At 39.1% G+C, this 22,036-nt stretch overlaps 1 protein-coding gene across 8 annotated transcripts in view; it reads right to left on the bottom strand.

Moving 5' to 3' along the window:
* The window catches only part of arhgef4 (Rho guanine nucleotide exchange factor (GEF) 4), a 79,384-nt gene that overhangs the window by 502 nt on the left and 56,846 nt on the right, over positions 1–22,036 (bottom strand). For 4 of the 8 annotated variants that reach the window (XM_079875745.1, XM_079875749.1, XM_079875748.1 and 1 more), the window contains 11 exons: positions 13,399–13,544; positions 6,160–6,336; positions 5,740–5,934; positions 5,382–5,561; positions 5,061–5,293; positions 4,133–4,262; positions 3,905–4,036; positions 3,546–3,789; positions 2,054–2,131; positions 1,614–1,858; positions 1–521 (listed from right to left, as the gene is read on the bottom strand). The exon at positions 1–521 is cut by the window's left edge and continues 502 nt beyond it. In XM_079875745.1, the coding sequence (XP_079731871.1) occupies positions 1,620–1,858; positions 2,054–2,131; positions 3,546–3,789; positions 3,905–4,036; positions 4,133–4,262; positions 5,061–5,293; positions 5,382–5,561; positions 5,740–5,934; positions 6,160–6,336; positions 13,399–13,544 (1,754 nt within the window). In that variant the 3' untranslated portion in view covers positions 1–521; positions 1,614–1,619. Of the gene's footprint in view, positions 522–1,613; positions 1,859–2,053; positions 2,132–3,545; positions 3,790–3,904; positions 4,037–4,132; positions 4,263–5,060; positions 5,294–5,381; positions 5,562–5,739; positions 5,935–6,159; positions 6,337–8,850; positions 9,765–13,398; positions 13,545–22,036 lie in introns of those variants that run through there. The other 4 variants (XM_079875746.1, XM_079875750.1, XM_079875751.1 and 1 more) reach the window with 2 other exon arrangements.

The raw sequence follows: 22,036 nt of genomic DNA, 5'->3' as shown, positions 1-22,036 counted from the left end.
CAAAAAGTATCAAATTACATACAAAAGCTAGTAGTTGGGCACTGTGGATAGCTGGCATACATTGAAAACTTGAAAATAAATTAACCGACATATAAAGAAGTCCTCTCTTCAAGCGGGGCTCTTTTGATGAAGCGTGTCCGTACGATAACTTGCAGCAGTAGTCGTGTTAGTCGGGAAGTGGAGCGGTTGAGCAGTAGTAGCCGGGCAACGTAGCAGGAACGCCCCTCCCGCGATGTTCGACAACGTCTGGGAGTGATGCTGTGATTGTAACAAACCCATAAAGTGCTTTCGCAATTGGACAATAAAAATAAACATGTTACACTGGGATAAAAACACAAGTTCAGGCACAACCGCGAATGTCCCTCATTTTTTGAACGGTGTCAAGCGTCCGATGTTGTGCCAGAAATTGGAGGTCTTGCGTTTGGGTTCGGCCAACATGATGACCTGCTGCTGGGGCAGGGAGGTGGGAAGCGTGGGGTGCTTCTGACGCAGAAGGAAGTCATAGTAGGGCCTGGTCACAGCTGTGGGGAGGAGGAGGACATAAACATGGGGTCAGGACACCTGAGAGTTCAGTCGCTCATTAGAGAACAGGACACAGCCACAGTGTCGGCCCAGATCTGGTACGTGTGGATTCCTCGTGTACCAGATGCGGGCCGACACTATGTTGCTGTCTGGGACATGTAGACATGTTGGTTTAGTAGACGAGTGTGTTTCGGTCGGTCTGTACTGATATTACTGCTGATGTTATTGAATGTTATGCTGTAATGGTTTTAGTGTGTACTTATTAGGGAAGGATGGGTTGCCAGTGAATTATGTAAACTAGAACAGTTACTGTAAATAAAGGGCTGGGTATCGATACAGATTTCCTGATTCGTTTGAATTCTGATGTTGATCTTTAACATGAAAGCGATTCTCTCTCAGCTAATGCTGTACATTTTGTACATTACAAAAATAATAGGCTAATTAATATAATATCAACATGGCCTAAACTGTGCAGCTCGATTGCCAATTATTAAGAAATGAATTGTAAAAAAATATATAAACTGCTCTGTGAAAACTTTAAAATGTATTCATGTAAAACGGTCATTTGAATCAGACAACATTTTTTGCTCAGCATGTTTTTTGATTCACTAAAAAGAACCGGTTTAAAAGAATCATTAGTTTGTGAATCAGACTACACTGATTGGCCTGTATGTTATTGATTCACTAAAAAGAACTGGTTTTAAAGAGTCATTTGTTTGTGAATTGGACTATACTGGTTGTGCGCTATGTTTTTGATTCAGCAAATGAACCAGATTTAATCGTTAGTAAATATAACTACATTGGTTACTCTGTATGTTTTTGATTCACTAAAAAGAACCGGTTGTTCCCTGGTTGTGCTCTCTGTTTTTGATTCAGTAAAAAGAACCGGGCATAAAGAGTCATTTGTTCATTAATCCGACTACATCAGTTGTGCTGCATGTTACTGCAACAACTCAATAAAGAGAAATAAAGAATAAAGAATCAATATCGATATCATTCAAATGAAGATCGCGATTAATCCGAAAATCAATATTTTTACCCAGCCTCAGTTAAATAAGCGATTAAGTCACACTAACACACTCTGGAATTACCCTGGACTACTCGATCGGCTCTCTACTTTGAGAGGACACCCAGGATATTGCCCTGCGCAGGACCCCAGGAGGCACCCTAACCCCCCGCCCCTGCCTACGCTGAGGGCCTTCAGGGAGGAGAGGTGAAGTTAAGGTGGCCCTGGGAGCCAGAGGTCCTGAAGGTTCGGAAAAACGTAGGCACTTGGAAGTTTTTGGGCGAAGAAGTGATGGAGATCTGAGTGCCACAAGGTGCTGTAAAGCTAATGCTGTTCCAGGGCAGTGCGGTAATGATGAAACAACACAAACATAATCAAACACGTGCTTGTGAACAGATGCACAGTGACCACACACGGCACAACTCATTCACTACATGATAACCTGAAATGATTTCCCACTGTATCCTGAAAACAGGGCTCTAAAGCATATAATCATACATAATAGATAGAACAGCTGAAATTCACCTTTGGGCTTCCCTGTTGGATGACTTTTAGATGCATTCAACATGGCCTGCTTCTTCTGGACCTCTGTGATCGTGAAACCTGTTTGGAGGACAAACAAAAACATTTATAAACTTATAGATTATCATTCTTAATCAACTGTGGAGAACTGACACGTTCGTCATTAACGAATATATAATGCTGAACCGATCAGAAAATATAAACAAACATTAAAAATATTTCTGTCATGACAACTCTAGGAGTGTTTGGGATGGTAATGGATATGACAATGTTGATATGTTTGGTCTTTGTGGAATAGATCTGCTACGCTTCTGCTGTTAGTGCTGTTGCAGTTGATAATTGTTGCTGCTGCGGCAGAGCAAGTACAGGACTTGCTACTGCCAATACATACACAACACTGTTGTGAGCAAGTAAGACATGCTGCTGCTGTACAAAATAGCATACATGAATTACCTGTCGTAGCAGATCTATACAGGTGGAGCTGGGGAAGGTGGAGGGTTTCTGAAGCACTGCTAAGGCAAATGCTGACCAAGTATTTGAAGGTTGAGCACGCAAGCTCATTAGATACTGATACGCAGGAACCAATCAGCTGTGCCCTATAGATAATGATGTAATTACGAGCAGGCTGAGTTAATTGAACTATTAGCCTGCACCATCTAGAGTTTCATGACAGAACTTTGTATATGATCAAATGGCACTGCTAACTGTTTGAATGTACATTAGTGATAGTTTGGTTATTATCGCAGACTGAGAGGAAGCACTAAAATTACTAACTGGAATCAATAAAAAACAAAACAAAACTGAAATAAAAGTGATATATTAAAACTAGGGCTGTCAAACGATTAATCGCGATTAATCGCATCCAAAATAAAAGTTTGTTTTTACATAATATATGTGTGTGTACGGTGTATAATTATTTTCTATATATAAATACACACACATGCATGTATATATTTAAGAAATATTTGCATGTATATACTGTGTATATATATTTATATTATATATAATTTATATTATATATAAATATTTTATATGTAAATAACACATTTTCTTAAATATATATGCATGTGTGTGTATTTATATAGAGAAAATAATTATACTCCGTACACACACATAAATTATGTAAACACAAACTTTTATTTTGGATGCGATTAATCGCGATTAATCGTTTGACAGCCCTAATTAAAACTAAAAAGCACATAACCTTTTTTGCTAAAATTGCAATTAAAACAAAACCTGAAAAATGAAATCTAATTCAAAATAATAACCAAAACTGCAATAGTATATAAATAATATTAATGAAAAATATGACACTGGTTGCCATTGCTAGGTGGTTGCTTACTGGCCAGATTATGTCAATTTTTGTTTATGAAGAGCAATTGATGCATTGTGAGTTGTAGAAAAATCTCAAAATAACCCATTTAAAGACTGTGGACAATAAAATCAATTATTTTCGTTCCGCTTCTAAGAGCCTGACAGAAGAAGTGCTGTTCACCTGTTTCGAGGTCATGCTGGACCTGTTCCCGTTCATCTGCAAAGGCTCGCAGCCAGCGCTGCTTCTGCTCGGGTTTCTTGGCACACAGGAGGTGGACCTCCTCTCCCCCGGGAGAACACAATTTCAAGGCATTCTTCACACTCACGTTAAAGTCCTTCTCCTTCCCATCCTCTACATCCACCACTTGCATCTGATCCATGTCTAACCGGCCCTTGTAGTATAGGATGTCCCTCCGAAGCAGATCCTGGGGTACCAATCAAGACAGGAACTACTTTAATACTGCTGAGAGCCACTCACATAAAAACCATCTTCCATAAATAACAGTGATTCTGCTCTCACTGGCCTGGCGAGTGACTGACCTTCTTACAGAAAACCAATTGGTGGTCGAAGAGGAAGAACATTCGCTGCTGGCCTTTGGCCTGTGGCTGGGAGATCTTGGTCAGGTCTCCAGAGAAAATCAGATCAGAGCTCCTGCTCAAGATGTCTTCACCCTAAGGAAGGGGAGAAAGAGCCTGTGAGACCACACACATACCTGGAGTGAATAAGTGTGTGAACTCTACTACACCCATGATGCTCTTGTGATTTACCTCCCAGTCCTCTATAGAGCTCTGCCACTGGGCGATTTTGTCAATATTCTCCAGACGTCTCTTCCTCTCATTGATCAGTCTGGCCACATTCTTCATTGCGTTTAAGGCAGCTTCCACATCCTTATAATCTCTGAAAAGCAGAATATATCAGATTTTGTATAGATGTAAAATGCCAATAAGCAAAATGTGAACCAAATCGTTCAAAAAACTGGTTCAGCAATTTGTCTTCGTCCATTAGACAAATGTTCATGAACTTGTAAGTATGTATTTTTAAATGGGTACTTATATATATTAACAAAAATAATGCTCCTTTGTTTTATTTGTGAATAATAATCATACAGTGAAAAATATGCCTTGATTATTTATAACTACATTTTTGCTGTGCTTGTGTGTGATCTGACATTTGTGGTTTATGAGGACACATATGTGTATAATGACATGGTAATTACAAAAATGGTTTAAGAGGACACTTCCTGACAACATCCAGAAACAGGTCACATGTTAATGCCAAGTGTATACGAGCCCTCTGCGTCTCTTCCATCATTAAATACATGAAGTGGCATCTACACAAATTCTCAATCAATAATTGCATCTATTATTTAGCTAAACTCTTAAAAACAAAGGTTCCAAAGTTTTTTTTTTTAAGGGATGCAATAGAATCACTTTAAGAATAGAATAGAAGAACCATTTTGTAATCTCCCCAAAGAACTTTTCAGTGAAGAACCATTTCTCTTAGTGTTACAAACATTTAAAAATTTAAAGACCCTTTTTCCAGTATAAAGAACCTTTTGTGCTATGAATAGCTGCCAATAAAAAAAAACGTAAGGCTTTTTAAGAGTGAATCTTTCTTTAGAAGAGAACAAAGGCCTGGTTCCACAGACAGGGCGAGATGACAGCCAAAAATGCTGAGAAAAATACAGCAAAGTACCTGTGCTGTGGGTTAGTGTACTTCAGCAGTTCAGCCAGCTGCAGAGGGTACTTGCAGATCTTCTGAACAGGAGTAAGCAGGAATCCATCCAATGAAATGTCAATCATCTTCTGGAGCAAGCGACAGGCCTCAAAGAAGAACACATACTTCTTGATCTTCATCAGCTTGGAGAGCTGAACGCAGGCATTGGGGTGGTTGTTGCAATACTCAGAGTAGATCTGGAAGTTTGTTTGCTGGATGGAAACAAGCGAAGAGAACACAATAAAAATCCAAGCGTAAAAACGGTATCCTACATCAACGCCTACATCGAAGTCAGCTTACCTGTTCTAAGAAGCAGGAGCCAATCTCGCTGAGGTGAGGATGGTCTTTGTTAAATTTCTTCTCCAAGGCTTTGACGAATTTCTTCTGGAAGCGGTAGAGCTCATCGATGTTGCCAAAAATAGTGCGCAGTTGCTCCTCGGTAAACATGTCTGTCCTCTTCCGACACTGTTTTATATAGCCCTGGAAGCCAAGATAAATATGTCAAGCAATGGTATAGCTGAGTTACGGAACAGCTACTCTGATGTGAATCAAGTCTTTCTCTCAGCATGTAAACACAGTGCCAGGTGACACTATAGACTGTAACAAGATCTACATACTGAGGTAGAACCGATCGATCAGAGTCATGCGGTAAACTGACCTCACAGATGTCCTTCAGGTGTTTGATATAATCCCTCTCTGTGCTCATGATCTCATTGATGACGTTGGCTCTCATCTGCTCCTTGCAGGGCAGGCCGGGCCCTAAAGGACCCCCCATGCTGGCTCCACCCCCCTCCGAGGCCCCGTCTAGATGGGCTAAGTATTCCTCCATGGGCTCATCTTGGTTCACCCGTAACTATCAATAACAATGGGTTATAGGTTAGTTCACGATGTTGAACTATGACACAATGTCTGGCATTTTCTGCTAAATGTTGAAAGTGCAGTTCCTTTTATCAATCCCCTTGGCAAAAAGAACAGAGGTGCATCGAAGACCCCTCAATGTAGCTTAATGTAATAGTGATGACATAATGTGACAGTAATCTAATTTTTTTTTATGAGCGGGAAGTCTGCTTTCTTTTACCCGAACGAAGCTGGCAGGGAACCAGCCCTCGCTGTCCAACACGCGGCCCCACCACCACTCCTTGTTTGTGGCGTCCACTACTTCGATGACGTCTCCAGCTTTGAAGCCCAGCTCCTGGTCGTCCATAGTGACATGGTCCCACAGAGCCTCCGCGCACACGCTGCCATCACTGATCAGCTATTGACAAACACAAGATGAAGGCAAAACTGAATGATGAAATATAACTGATCATATTAGAGGAGGAGCTACAGGGATCTTCAACATGTGTGTGGATGAAAATGTCTACTCGAGGTTTGATTTGAGAGATTTCATACTCTTAAATACTTAAGGCCCGTTCACACCAAAAACGATAACTATAAAGATAACTATATTAGTGTCCACACAAGCGGACGATATCGTTCTGTTTATTTTAAGCACATGCTTGACTGTCACTTTAAATGCTCAAGCTTGTTACAGCAGGATGGATTCTGATTGGCTGTCAATGTTTTTTATTGTTCATCCGCTGGATAAAATCGTTCTGAAAGTGATTCCATTGATATTGTTTCTCTGTGTCGTTATCGTTATAGCTGTGGTGTGAACTGCTATTATTTAATATTGAGAATGATTTTTAGAACTATATCTTTATCGTTATCTTTATAGTTATCGTCCTTGGTGTGAACAGGCCTTTATACTTGTTTGCTTTTTCTGTTCAATACACACTGCACAACAACATGCAGTTTGCATTAGGGCTGGGCGATATATTGAATATTTACAGTATATATCTGGTATGATTTTGCTGGTGTTATAAAAAATATGCAACACTGAATAATGAGAGGATTTTAATGCAATTTTTATTTTATGTTTTGTATGAAATTTTTAATAGTCTCTAATTAAAATGTTAGCAAAATGCCATTAATGTATGTACGGTATGTTCAGTCAGTTTAATCTTTCGATGCATCATTTCAAAACTAAACAATATACACAATTTTCATACTGAGTTTGTGCATGACAGATGTAGTTAAATATTACTATTTATTACTTTTATATATTTGTGCAAATAAATGAAATGAATTGTTCTTATTTGTGTTGATGTAGTGTTTATCGATTCTCTTAAATGTCTTGTTTTAAGTTCACTTAAATTAAAAGTTGTTATAATATTTGAATGTTCTATCATTTTTAATACAGTACATGATAAATAAAAACAATCTGATAATTTGCAGTTTAGGCATTGTTTTCAAATATACTGTAATGTCGAATGACTATAATCACTCATTATATCCCCAGAAAAAAATTCGCACATTCATTTGGAGATTCAAAGTGAAAATATATTTATCAGTACACAATATAATGTTAGGTGTGATTAATCAAGATTAATTAGAGAACCTTGTGTGATTTGTTTTACTGATCAACATCCCCTATATATACATATACACAATACTCAATACATCTAACATCTGGTGACAAAAGGTTAATTGTTTAGCCTTGCTATGCCAAAAAAACATTGTGCAACAATACAGAGCATTCAATTTCAGTCTGTTCCAGCATCTCAGTGGCATAGTGTATTATCAAGCAAAGATACACAACCCTTAATTCTGTGCACTTAACCAAAACCAAACTGCAATGTATCATTGGAGGAAGCATTGCCAAATTAAGCCTTTTCTGTCTGCTGTCTGCTTTTTTCCCTGAGTGGTCATTTTACGTTTCCGCTTTTTGCTTGCAAGGATTGGTTTGGCAAAGAAAACCAAAAGTGGGGTGATGTATTGCCACACTGTTCAGCTTGGCTATAGTGAAAATTAAGTGAAATCCTGGCAAGCTCAACAGCCTCCATTCAACCATCTCTACTGCACAGCTAAACGTGATCTATTGGTACTGATGTAATCATCACACTTCATTCTCTGTCCACACAGCGTTGATGGACTCGAAGGCTGAATAGTGAACATACACCCCCTGAATCCAGAGCCCTGCATTCTCATCACAAGATCTGTGCCTATGTACCCTGTTGCCTAGCGACACACCCACATACTTTCCCATGTGCCTCCTCTTCACAGCCTGAGAGTTACAGCTTCTTGGTTTAGGCTATTTGAAGACACTATCAGGAAAAAGCCCTGGAGCATATTGTGCAAACATATAACAAAAAGTAATGAAAATATGCTGCTCATGAATGAATAAGGTTTTTAAAACTAGCATGTCAGTTATGGTATTCAAATGTTTCCACTATCAGAGTAAATACAGAACATTCTTTGCTTTGCATAGACCCAAACTATGCCAAGTGCATTGGCCAATTTATTTCCTTCTGGATGTTTATTCCTCACCGAGACGCCATGCTGCTCTACTGAGCTATAACCCCAGCATAACCGTGTCAAGCTCATCTGTGTGACCTCTTTCTCTGCAGAGTCCTGCTTGCCAGCAAAAGGATTGTGCAGATCCCTCTGGGACACATAAAAGAACGCCTCACATGGGCTCAAGGCACAAGCTGACAGTTATACAACAAAAACAAGCACAGTAATTCAAAGTTTCCCACACATAAACACCCAAACATACTCACAAAAGCTTACAAAACGTCTGAAGAAGCCATTTAGATGACTTGAAATCAAAGACTGACCCCTACAAGCCACTCAAGAGTGGTTACGGGCTGGTGAATAATTCACGCAGTGCCATCTCAGCACATTACTTCTGGTTGAATGCCGCCAACCACAGACCCACTCTGGTTACCTGCACTGTGATGTCTGCATCCCGAAAACCCATCCACGAGTGAGCGAGAGGGACCAACTTTCCCTCCTCCTCCTCCTCACCGTCGTCTTCCTCTCCACCCCTCCCCTCGCTCTTTCTCCTCACTGCGGCTGCGCTCTACTGGAAGGCCAGCAGGAACATCAGCACTACGTTGATGATGACCAGCAACATCATGATGACGAACACCACCACCTTCTGGGCCTCCGGGCTGAGGTTGCAGCGCAGCAGGAAGTGACTCAGGCCCTGCCGAGACGCCGTTCGCTGGCCTCCGCGAGCCATGGCGCCGGAAGCCCCCTCGCCTAGAGGTCTGCGCGCGAATGCTCGACGGCACACAGTGTGTCGGCCGGATCCGCTCTGTGTTCTCTGTGAAGCGTGAGGGGGAGGGGGAAGAGCCTCCACGTCCACAGTTACCTGCTCACTTCCTTTCCGTTCCCTTCTCGCTCTTTCTCTCTTTCTCTCGCGTGCGCGCAACCTTCCTCCTCCTCCTCCTCGTCCGTCGCTCCCCTCAATCTTTTCCCCGTGCGCTGCTGATGTCAGGAGCAGGGGTGGATGCGTCTCTCCGCCTCCATGTATTCTTCTTCTCCGTCTATGCTTTTTTCTGTCCCTTCCTGTCTGTATTTCTCCTTCTGTCCTCCTTCCGCTGCCTCCCCCTCGTTCTCGTCCTCCTGCTCTGCTTGAACACACGGCCGTTTTAATTCCCTTGGATCTGATTAAAACACTTGGAATCCTTTCTTATTTCACCATCTCTTTTGCAAAACGCAAACCTGAGGGGTGGAAATGGCTGCTGCATCTGTGCTTAGCGGCACTAGCAAAAACCATCCATCCATCTCCCCGAATTGACTTCTGTTTTTGCTCCGGATTTTTTTCCTCTTATCCTTCCCAGCCAATCGGCTGGCGGTGCTGTGAAGCGTATCCAGGATACCAGAGTAGCGGAGGCCGGATTTAGCGGCAGCAGGAGGGAGGCGACGGTGGGGGGAGGGATGCGAGAGAATGCAGCACAATACATCCTTTCTATCCTGGCGTGTCTCCATTGGCCAAACCGACTGCCAGTCAGTCGCACTTCCCGTCTAAAAGCAAGCACGTCCTGTTCGTCCTCTCAAGGCAGTGCAAGTGCTGCTGGAGATATTAATTAAAGGCTGCATGAGGTGCCAAACACCTCGAGCTTTCATTTCCTGACCCGGGTCGGTGTCGGCGAGGTAGGATTAACGCAGTCATTCCCACTCGTCTCGTTCCCGTGCATCAATTTGTGCACAACTAATGGGATTAGTAAAGGACTCTGATTCCATCAACCTTCTGTTCTCTCTCTCTCTCTCTCTCTCTCTCTGCCGCAGAGCCTCATCCCCACTCATCACACAGCATGGTACTTCCTTTAAAATCAGCAGCTTTCTTTCTGACACATGCACAAGCAAAACAATCACTCACTCTCTCCAACACTGAAACTAAATATTCTCCCCAACACACTGGTAATGAACACTAAAACTATATTTTAACTTTTAGAAAAAAAAGAGAGAGTTGTGCTTGTCTGTGTAAAATAATTTCTAGCTTGTTGCTATATCACTGTGGTTGGTTGACAGGTTGCTGCTATGCAGTAGCTAAGGTGTTCTAAATGGTCTTTGGGTAGTTGCTCTGCAAAACGGCTAACAATCCATATATTTGTCTGGTTTTCTAGTAAAACTATTTTCAAATGTCCTTGAAATAATAAAAAGTACATTAGAAGTGCAAAATAAGACAAAAAATGTAATTAAGTTAATTTCTTCAAGGCCAAGAAAATATATTTCCAATCTTACAGTAGCCTACTTTTAGGCTAAATGCAAATGTGGATGGACTAGCCTGCTAGAGATCGAAACTATATTTTGTATCCATCATTTATTGCATTTTAAAACATCAACCACAACATTAAAATCACCTGCGTAGGCAACACCTTCAACTCTTGGTCATGAACTATTCCTGAAAATTTTTTGCAGTGTGACAGGGTGTTTTTTTTTTTTTTTTTTTTTGAACATTGTAAAGTATGTTCATTTCTGTTCATTGTATGTTCATGTGTTCATTGTGTACACGTATTATAGACAACAAATAAAGATTTTCTTTAAATGTGATGTAAAGTTATTTTATTGGCTTGAAATATATTGAAGGAAATTGTATTTTGAAATGCTTTGAAATATATATTTTCTAAAATGTACAAAAATGTATTGGTAGAAAATATATTTTACCAATTGTATATTTTTTAAATATGTTGAATATACAGTATATATATATATATATATATATATATATATATATATATATATATATATATATATATATATATAATATAATATAATATATATATATATATATATATATATATATATATATTATATTATATTATATATATATATATATATATATATATATATATATAGCCTAAAGTTTTGGGACATGAACTTTAATGACATCCCATTCTTAATCCGTAGGGTTCAGTATGGAGTTGGCCCACCCTTTGCAGCTATGTCAGCTTCAACTCTTCTGGGAAGGCTTTCCACAAGGTTTAGGAGTGTGTATATGGGAATTTTTGACTATTCTTCTAGAAGCGCATTTGTGAGGTCAGACACTGATGTTGGACGAGAAGCTCTTGTCTCTGCTCTAATTCATCCCAAAGTTGTTCTAACGAGTTGAGGTCAGGACTCTGTGCAGGCCAGTCAAGTTCCTTCACACCAAACTCGCTAACACTAAAACTCTTTATGGACTCTCCATGTCTTTATGGACCTCGCTTTGTGCACTCGTGTGCAGTCACGTTGGAACAGGAAGGGGCCATCCCTAAACTGTTCCAACAAAGTTGGGAGCATGAAATTGTCAAAAATGTCTTGGTATGCTGAAGCATTAAGAGTTCCTTTCACTGGAACTAAGAGGCCAATCCCAACCCCTGAAAAACAACCCCACACCATAATTCCCCCTCCACCAAACCTTACACTTGGCACAATGCAGTCAGGCAAGTACCGTTCTCCTGGCAACCGCCAAACCAGTGGCGAGAGTGCTTTACACCATTGCATCCGACGCTTTGCATTGCACTAGGTGATGTAAGGCTTGGATGCAGCTGCTTGGCCAAGGAAACCCATTCCATGAAGCTCTCTACGCACTGTTCTTGAGCTAATCTGAAGGCCACACGAAGTTTGGAGGTCTGTAGCTATTGACTCTGCAGAAAGTTGCCGACTTCTGCGCCTCAGCATGCGTTGATCCCACTTCTGTGATTTTGCGTGGCCTACCACTTCGTGGCCGAGTTGCTGTTGTTCCAAATTGCTTTCACTTTGTTATAATAACACTAACAGTTGACCGTGGAATATTTAGTAGTGAGGAAATTTCACGAATGGACTTATTGCACAGGTGGCAATAAGCTTGTACCACGCTTGAATTCACTGAGCTCCTGAGAGAGACCCATTCTTTCACAAATATTTGTAGAAGCAGTCTGCATGTGCCTAGGTGCTTGATTTTATACACTTTGGCCATAGAATTGATTGGAACACCTGAATTCAATGATTTGGAGGGGTGTTCCAATACTTTTGGCAATATATATATATGAAGAGTTCAGATGCAAAAGCCTCTAAGTGCCATCTGAAATTTTCTTCTAGAATGATCATTTTTATCCAGCTTGTATATTTAAGTTAAGTAATTTCACTTAAATGACAATTAATAGGTAATTTGCATTGCCATTTAAGTGAAATTATTGAACCTAAATATACGAACTTGATAAAAATGATCATTCTAGAAGAAAATTTCAGATGGCACTTAGAGGCTTTTGCATCTGAACTCTTCATATATATATATTATTATTATTTTTTTTTTTTTTTTTTTGCAGTATGGGCTGCCTTAGCTCCACAGTAAAACAATCACACTTCAAGTTTGCCTGTTTACTCTTTACTGGGTTCTTTACCAGGACAGAAGTGCTAAAAAACAAAAACAACAGCATCTACACAGGGCTTCTGTGCAGCTCAGTGCACATCAAGCTCCCAGAGGCCTGGCTGTTGATTAGATTTTACTGCTGTTTCTAACTAAAATGCTGAATGGAGTTACTGAGCGGCTTTCTATAATGAGAGAGACCAAACAGTCATATATCAAACTCTGACACTCTGCATATTCTCTGAAATTCTTTGTAGATAACAGCACGAATTCACCCTCAGTCATGCTAAAGATGATGGGAGAAGAAGGGTGGCAGCAGGTCATACTGCTGATCTCAGGCCTCAGGAGAGGGACAAATGGGTAGTAGACTATTACTGTAAATTACAGTGACTGAATTTCAACATGTATAAACACTAAATAAAGAGCACATCCTAATCTAAAGTGGAGCCTCGAAAGCTTGTCTGAAACAAGTAATCTTCATACAAAAACACGTTCTGTTTGGGCTCTGTCCTCGGGTTTCAAACGCAACCTACCGGCCCTTTAAGGGTTCTATGAGTAAAATTTGGGAAAGTGAATGCCCTGCCGTTGACAGAGAAACAGAACCACGATCTGTGAACACAAACACACAGTAACACACAGACCACCTGTATGTTGTACCTCATTTATGGCCAGCTGCTCTCCTCCTCCTCCTGGGTGTCCAAATCGGTTAGAGGAGCTGCGAAACTCATTGTACAGGTCATCTTCACTCCCCACCTCATCCGCAAGGCCAGACTTATCCTGCGATCCATCGGTTATCACCAACGCTGGAAAGCAAAGCACAAATCGGTTTCAATTTGGCAACATTTGAGGTCTAGCGACTCAAACACTGATTAAACTTAGTCTTGGGAATGGGATAATATTGTGTTTGTTAATATGACAATGAAAGTATTTAAATTAAAAGATACAAAACCGCTTAGACATACATAGTTCTGTTCACAATAAAAAAAAATCGGGCCATTTTGTATTAAAACATTTAAACACTTAAGTAGTGTATGATATATTTACAGCATTTAAGTTCAGTAAGTCATTTTTGATTATGTTTTAATGGGCAATATGACAGTGGTCTTGGACTTAATTAATGACCCATGATTGAACAACAAGAATATGATCTGTGATCTCAAAATGGTGCCTCCTCTGAGTATGTGGCCCACTCTGTGGAATAAAATGGCTTTTTCTAGGCCAGAGGGTTTTCAAACGGGTGTCAAGAGACTTGAAGGAAGCCACAAGGGGGTGCTAGAGAGGTCCATGAAAAAAATATCAAAAAGGATAACATACAGATCCTTATGCTTTTTACAAAACTATCAAATATTTAACATACAACAAATAAATCAATTAAATTAAAAAAGGGCAACATTACAGAATCCGTTCTTCTAAACGCTGGTTAAACTATTTAATTGTACTCTAATCATGGGTAGAAAAAAATACACTGTCAACTTAACACATGGTAAATATATGGCAGATATTTTGGGGAAATATTTTGCTTTAGCACCATGACAATATTAAAGGCAATTATTTTATGTCCATTAAACAATGTGCTTTTATAATCCTACACATATAAAAGCTTTTGTAACACATTAGTTTAGGGTCCAATTCTCACTATTAACTATTTGCTTAAAAGCATGCATATTACTAGGATACTGGCTGTTTATTAGTACATTTTAATGCCTTATTCTGCATGACCATAGTCTACATCCTTTAATCCAACCCAATAACTGTACATCTGTATGTATACCAATACATCTACCTTATTAAATATTAAAATAGGAGTTTTTAAGTCATAATTAGGTATCTGATAGTGATAATTAGACCCTAATCTAAAGTGTGACCAAAGCATGTTATGAAAAGGGTCCCTCCTAAGGCTATCATCTTTAGCATCAAGCACAATTAAAAAAAAAAAAAAAAAACAGTTCTAGGACCCTGATATGACACTCATGTGAGTGTATATACATTTTAAACATTTGTCAGATATAGCCTACTACTCATTACTTCAAGAGCAAAGTTATATTTTATATATTCAAGTATATTTTAGATTTAGCATCTAACTGATCTCACAGTTAAGATATGAGATTTAAATGTTTACCACAGGGAGCCTGAGGTTACACAACCGTTTTCCCAGCCAGGAAATGTAATCACCTCCACTTGCATGGTCACACTTGATAAAAGGATTAATCCACTAATTAGCAGTTGGAATATTTGATTAGCTGCATCTCATTAACAGTTGGCTAGAACATACTGAGAGAATGTGGTTGACACACCACACTGATCAAGCTTGAAACAGCCAAACCTGTGGCATGCATTGCACACTAGGGGGACGTTCACACAGAATGCAGTGTTTGCATTCCACTGCGCTGTTTTCCGTTGTTTTCCTATGTACCGTAAGCATACGATAGAGGACAGACAGACATATTTGACAGTTCCGCACATGTCATGTATTTTTCAGTTCTAAAAAAAACTAATGCAAATTATGTGCGTTTTCATCAAGTTATTCAAGCAGATGACGGTGGTATTGGTAACCTACAGTAGTAACCAACAGTAAATAAAACAGCATCAGCGGAAACAGCCGATTAGTCACGTGGGTTTAATGTTCGCTACATCTAATATGTTTCTATCTCCCATTATTCGCATTGACTCTTCGCACAAGTCAAAAACCACCTTAAGCGAGCGTAAAAACTTTTTTGCGAATTAAGGGAATTTATCACTCCATCACTCGTTTCTGATGCGATACTTCAAAATGCACATAAAAACAGGATGATGGAAACATAGCTAATGTCAAAAGAAAAACAATAATGAAGAGCAAAAGAAAAGACTATCTGAAAAAACTGTCATAAAAAAAAATGTTTTCTGGCAGCTGCTGATTCACTTACACTGTTTTACTGCTAAAAAATGACTTTAGAAAGTGACCAAAGCACTCGTCATTATAACTGAAAACATGTCTAGCATCAAAACAAAGCTTTCTTAACAACCCAATGGTTTTCAGATTGTTAGCAGACACTTAAGGGAACCATAACAACAAGCTTGCAGCTAAATTTCACTTTTAAGACCAACAGTCTGACCAAAATGCTCCAGTAAAACAGTTGAGATGCTTATTGAATCCACAGTGGTGCATTAATGTGCCCCCGTTCATGCATTTGGTGTTTTTAAAGCACTGGAAACACTCTGCTGCCAGAGCTGGCTGGTTTCTCCACGGACAGGACTGCTATTATTTATTACTGTGCAGTAAACCAGTGAGGAAGAGAGGACCTGGCCGCCACAAGAAGCTCTCTTCCTGTCTCATTCATAATAAATGGATGGGAGGGAATGGAGTTAGACTTAAATTTACACCTCTGGAAAGATCCACTGTTCTGGCGATGCATGAGGGCACGGTCCATGAAATTGAGGTAAATGAGAATACTGCTTTAAATCATGAAGATGTAACTGAGAATGTAATCTGCATCGAAACTTAGCTTCACGTTAAAATTCAACTGCTGAAATGGATCCTTGAGGGAAAATGCCGCTAAAGCACAGAAGATTTGCTGTCATTTACAAGAAAAGCTGTACGTGTGAAAATGAATCTGGTAATCCTGTCATGCTCTTCTATGTAGGTTAATTGTTGAGCCAGTGGATTGATTAGGGAGACGGACAAGCGAATGAAATCGTCCTGATTTGTTTATCGGCCGTTAAGTGTGGCTCAAAGCATACGAGACAGCACATGTCAGCAGAGTTTAGCATTTCCAGAGCCACATGGGCTGATGATATTAAATATAGTTCACTCAGAGCCCAAAGTCAGACAGTCACAGTGGGGTAACCCAAACAACCCTGTCTAGGACAGCCCCGTAACTGAGTTCATGTGCTGTTTTCTTTGTAATACTGCCTGATTTAAAGCAGGACATGGTTTGGGGTTTGTTTTTGGGCTTTTTTGTGGCACAGATCTGCAGGAGACTGAATCTGGTGTACTGCATTAACAGGAGACTTTCTTAATACAAACTGACGCCTATACGTGACATGCCATCACAGCTATGATTAGTAGAAGTTTAAAGCATTATTTGTATAAATGTATTGCATTTTGCAATGGGGACATTCCGTCAACATTAAAATATTCACTGAATATTTTAATTGTCCCCAACGCATAACGCAATAGATTTACTTTTTTTTTTTTTGTTGTCCAGAAAGCTTATGTCATTTCATAATGCAATTTTTGGGATATTTTCTATAATATATATCTACCTTTAAATGACTAGATTTTATCAATAAATAATATAATTCAAGCACGTTCTTCACATTCTTTCAACTTAAATTCAAAATAACTCTCCAATACCTGCAATAACCAGCTCAAATCAGAAAAAAAAATATATATATATATACTGTATAACATGATATTTCATGACTCTTGCCAATAGATGGTCTTATAGCTCTATATGGAGCAAATGAGCTGTTCCACTGGGTCCTAAAGACATTATAAATTTTAGGTTAAGTTTTAGCATTTTTTATTTTAATTTTGAGCATTTTTTAGGGTTTTCTATGTATACTGAAGTATTCCTCACATTCCATTCATTCCTAAGGGTGATTCCAACCACATAAACTCCTCGAATCCAGTAAAAAAAAAGTGCGTATTCATGGTTCAAGTGCAACAAAAGTCCTTGGGTCTTGGACCACTCCAATCAATACTCAAATAAAATAAAATAAAATATATTAAAAAAAAAAGAGTTTCGGTAAAAAATGACCCGAGGGAATGATGAGGGCTTTTAATCAACATTATGCTATAAATGCAGTCGATTGAGCCTAACTTGTTCTGAACCTGGAATAATCCTATAATAAAAAACTACATTTTGAGTGTATAAAGTACACTAGTATCTAGTCTAGAATCAAACCCTGAAGAGATGTGTGAACATCCATGCACATGAGTGTGTTAACTCGTGCATGTTTTTAACCAGTTTACCATGTTAGGGCCCCATGCATGTACACACACACACACACATATATATATATATATATATATATATATATATATATATATCCTATATCTCTTTATATATGATTTATGATCCGTTGAGGGTAATTTAAGGAGTTGATCATACAGGCAGGACTGTGAATGCGCACTGACCTGCTTCCTTATAAGTCCACATCCTCAGATAAAGTCACCCGACCGCACAAATTCACCTCTGAGCCATGCAGGCGAAGACTTCCACTCAGCCTAATCCACGTGCACTTTAAAGATTAAGACCTAGTTCTAAAATGACACTAACTTGCATTATAACACTCATCAAAAAGAACATTAGTAAGCACAGAACATTGAAGAACGAAGACAAACGATTGAGAGAAGATAAAAACGCAGTCCCTTCACCTCAGACAGGGGTCACATCATTTTTGAAATGGAATTTCATTCTTCCCTGGTTTCCCTTTTAGTCAGGGAGCAAGTTTATGCCATTCAAATGCTATCTAAGGCCTCGTTTACACTGCAGGTCTTGATGCCCAATTCTGATTTGTTGCCTATATCCGATTTTTTTGACTGTCTGTTTACACGTTCTTTAAATTGTGACCCATATCCGATTCATGTGTTTACACTTGCTACTATCTGAAACATATCGCGCATGCTTAAAGGGTTAAATTCTCTTGCACAGATGGAAGAACACGAAATATGCTTCATGCTCTGCGATATGCGAAGTTGCCAAACACCACTTTTGAATAAGAAACCATGTCTATAAAACTCGTTAAAACTCCACGAATCACAAGCGTATCGGTGAGAACACTCGTTAAAACAGCATACACACACCCGAACTTGACTGCACATCACATATTTGACATTATTGATACTGCTTTCATTCGTAATGCAACGGAACGATCTACAGGACATAAATTAAGCCTTAAATTAAGGGGTTATTGGGCTGTTCACTGTTATACAACAAAGACCCTGCACAGCTACAGGAAATAGAAATGAACAAAAAAACTGAGCCTATACAACACTGACAGTGGAGTTGCGCTCAGGAGTAGAGCAGCTGTGGATGAATTTTATTTATTTTTTTTGAGCGGCTGCGGACGAATTATTTCTATGCACAGCAGCACACAATATGATGTCACACTCTGCGCGTATGTTTTAAAAATATAGCCTAATTGAACATGTAAATAGTCCTAGCACTTTTTATATAGCCCACTTAAAGTGTTTATTACAAATAAATGACTAAATGCTTAAAATGAATAATTTTCGTTACATTTACAATCCTGTGAAAACACTTCCCGTGCCCCTGTCCACATTCCTCTCCTACGATGACACAACGTTTCGTCGGGCCATCAGTCCCTTTGCAGAAGCGCGTCGGGGTTTCTCTCGTCATTAAACCGTGGAGATGTTGGCTAATGCCTCAGAAAATCCGATCTGCCTGTTTATATGACAGTCGGATTGGAACATATCCGATTTATTTCCACATATGAATGAGGCCTGAAAGCCTTAGCTTAGTCTTATGGGGTTTTTCACATTGCTTTGGTCCGAATCCATGTGACTGTTCACGGTGCCCTCTGCATCATCATAAATGTGCACGGTGCATGAGAGAAAACAGAACGCGGGTCAATATATTGTGTTTTATTATTAATTTGGAGCTATTATGCGCAGCAGAGTGAACGACACTACTGTACGTACATCTCATGAAGGCGGATTTCAAAAGTACTTTCGTTTACCGCTCTGATTGCACTCACTCTGCACAATTACACTCACGCTTATTCACCACTGTCACCACTGTCATTCCCTAAATGTGTTTTGTTGAACTAAAGACTCATCATCAGCAAAAAAGCATACACGTTACTTTACTTCCTGAACAAGTGCGAACCCGAGTTTGAGTTGTTTTTACATTCACACGAATCACGCTGTTCCAGTGCAACCATCAAAGAATCCTGAAAAATTAGAATGATATCTGAAGGATCATGTGACACTGAAGACTGGAGTACTGGGAGTACTCAGTAGACTGGAGTAATGGCTGCTGAATATTCCGCTTTGCCATCACAGGAATAAACTACACTTTAAAATAAAATAAAGACAGTTATTTTAATTAAATTTCATAATATGACTTTTTCACCTGAAAAAAAAAAACCTTTTTCTATCTGTGATTGACTCAGAACCTGAATTTAAAGAAGAGGTTTGCTCTTACAATAATGCACTCAGTCTGTGAATCCGATTGGAATCGGATCTAAAATTATTGACTGTACACATTGTGTATCACAACTGTTCAGATCCGATTTGTGTGTCCCATGGCGCTCTGGCATATTTCTGGAATATCTGCATTGGTTTCTGTGGCAATGACATTGCGTTGGTAGGTATACACAAAAAAAAAAAAAAAAAAAAAAAAAAGAGCACAATGGAGGGTTTTGCTATATTCGAAATGTGAATGTTTTATACTTGTATGTATCTGTTTTATAATGTACTTAGAAAAGCCCAACCAGGGACAGGAGTTGAAAATTAGCATTAGCTATAAACTCTATGTGCTGCGCATCAGTTGGAGGATTTGTATTGTAACTATGTTTGACTGCATTGTCCCTGTTAAATAAAAAAAAATAAAAAAAAATACAGATGTTGTCTTAGGCCCTGTTTACACCAGGTATTAAGATGCATTTGGGTCGATCGGATCAGAAGTAGACAACAGAGGTGTGAATTGAGTCTAAAACGTTTTGAGCTTGTCGCTTTTGACCAAGCAGCAAATGTGGAGTAGTATGGTCTTGTGGCCTCCGCCTGTGCCCGTCTGTGAATTCCAACAATACCGCAGGGTGTTCCATTAATGGTTTTATGGGTTAAATGAATGCTCATGAGCACCCCCTTTGTGGCCATGGTCCGAAGTCAACAGCAGGACTTCACAACGGATTGTTACCCAACAGTCTAAGTGGCATTACATCATCAAAATGTGGATACAGAGGAGGACAACAAAGGGCTGAGAGTATGATTTGGGACAGAGCCAATGTAGAATTTACTTAAAGTGATTTGAAATTTCACCCAAAATATATAATTATTCAACTTTTACTCACCCTCATATCATCCCACACCTGTAAGACTCATATTTCATAACCTAAAATAAAGCTGAAATAAAATAAAATAAAATAAAATATAAATATTAGATCTGTGAAGTTATCTGTTGCCTTGGCAACTAACTGAAATAAAATAAGTTTATGTTTAAGTAAAAGTACTCAAATTAAAATGTAATAAAATTAAGCTAAATAGAAATATTTAAAAAATAATAAGCATAAGCATAATAATACTGATAAGCACATAATGAAATTACTAAAGCTTAAACTAAAAACTAAAATTATAAAAATAAAAACTATAATAACATCTAAAACAATGTTGGACCCCATTAACTTCCATTGTATGGACAAAACAACAGATATTTATCAACACAATATCAGTTTTCATGAGAAAGTCATACAGGTTTGGAAAAATATAGGCCTTGACTATAAAACCATAGGCCCATTTTGTTTACATATTTTATTCCAAATTCATCACACACTCTTCCTGAAAGAGAGACCACCATGTCTTTTTTTCCACAAAGCAGGTGAACTCAGTGTAATATACTTTAAAGAGATGGTTTAGAAGCTGGCTTTGAGTGGCACAGGAATCAATGCAGATATATAAGCCCAAAGGGTCCTTCTAGAAAAAACTCATCAGCTCATGTTCACGTGACTGACTCTGTTTTAACACTCCAACGGTGTCCCACATTTACTTTGAACAACAGACAGCATAAAATCGATAACATGAGTGCTCTATTTCCTTGTCATTTCAAATTGCTTTTATTTTTTAACCTTTGAAAAGTAAATCAGCGGGGTTTACGACTATTTAAATCAACTGTTACGGTGCATCAGCTTTTATAAACCATAGGAGTAGGTGTACTGCAGCACCTGAAACAAATGTGCCAGATGCACAAATCTCCACCTCTTTAACAGCAACATGTGTCTTATTCAAATTCAGATCAGAGCTCTGAGCAGCAAACCGTCCCAGAGCTGTCATAGCCTGCCAGGAGAAAACATGCTGTGTTTAAGTAAACCAAACACATTACCACAGCATTACAATGAGAAAAACTCACAAACCACTGAGCTTACTACCCACATATTGTTGGAATCAGAGCTGCAGGACCCGAGGCAAATCATAGAGTCCATTTGCACATGTAGCCTACTTTCAGGAGATGGCTTTAATGGGAGTTTCTCTGAACACTAGCGGCTCATGGATCATCCTCGAATCAAAATAAAACACACAGGTCAGCTGCACCAACAAGAGGGGGGGAAAAGTAGCTAAGCAAGCACCGAATAT

Source organism: Squalius cephalus (assembly GCF_949319135.1).
Source record: "Squalius cephalus genome assembly, chromosome: 7".
NCBI classification, from domain to species: domain Eukaryota; kingdom Metazoa; phylum Chordata; class Actinopteri; order Cypriniformes; family Leuciscidae; genus Squalius; species Squalius cephalus.
Note: the sequence above shows the minus strand (reverse complement) of the source record. Positions and strands in the feature narration are given on the sequence as shown.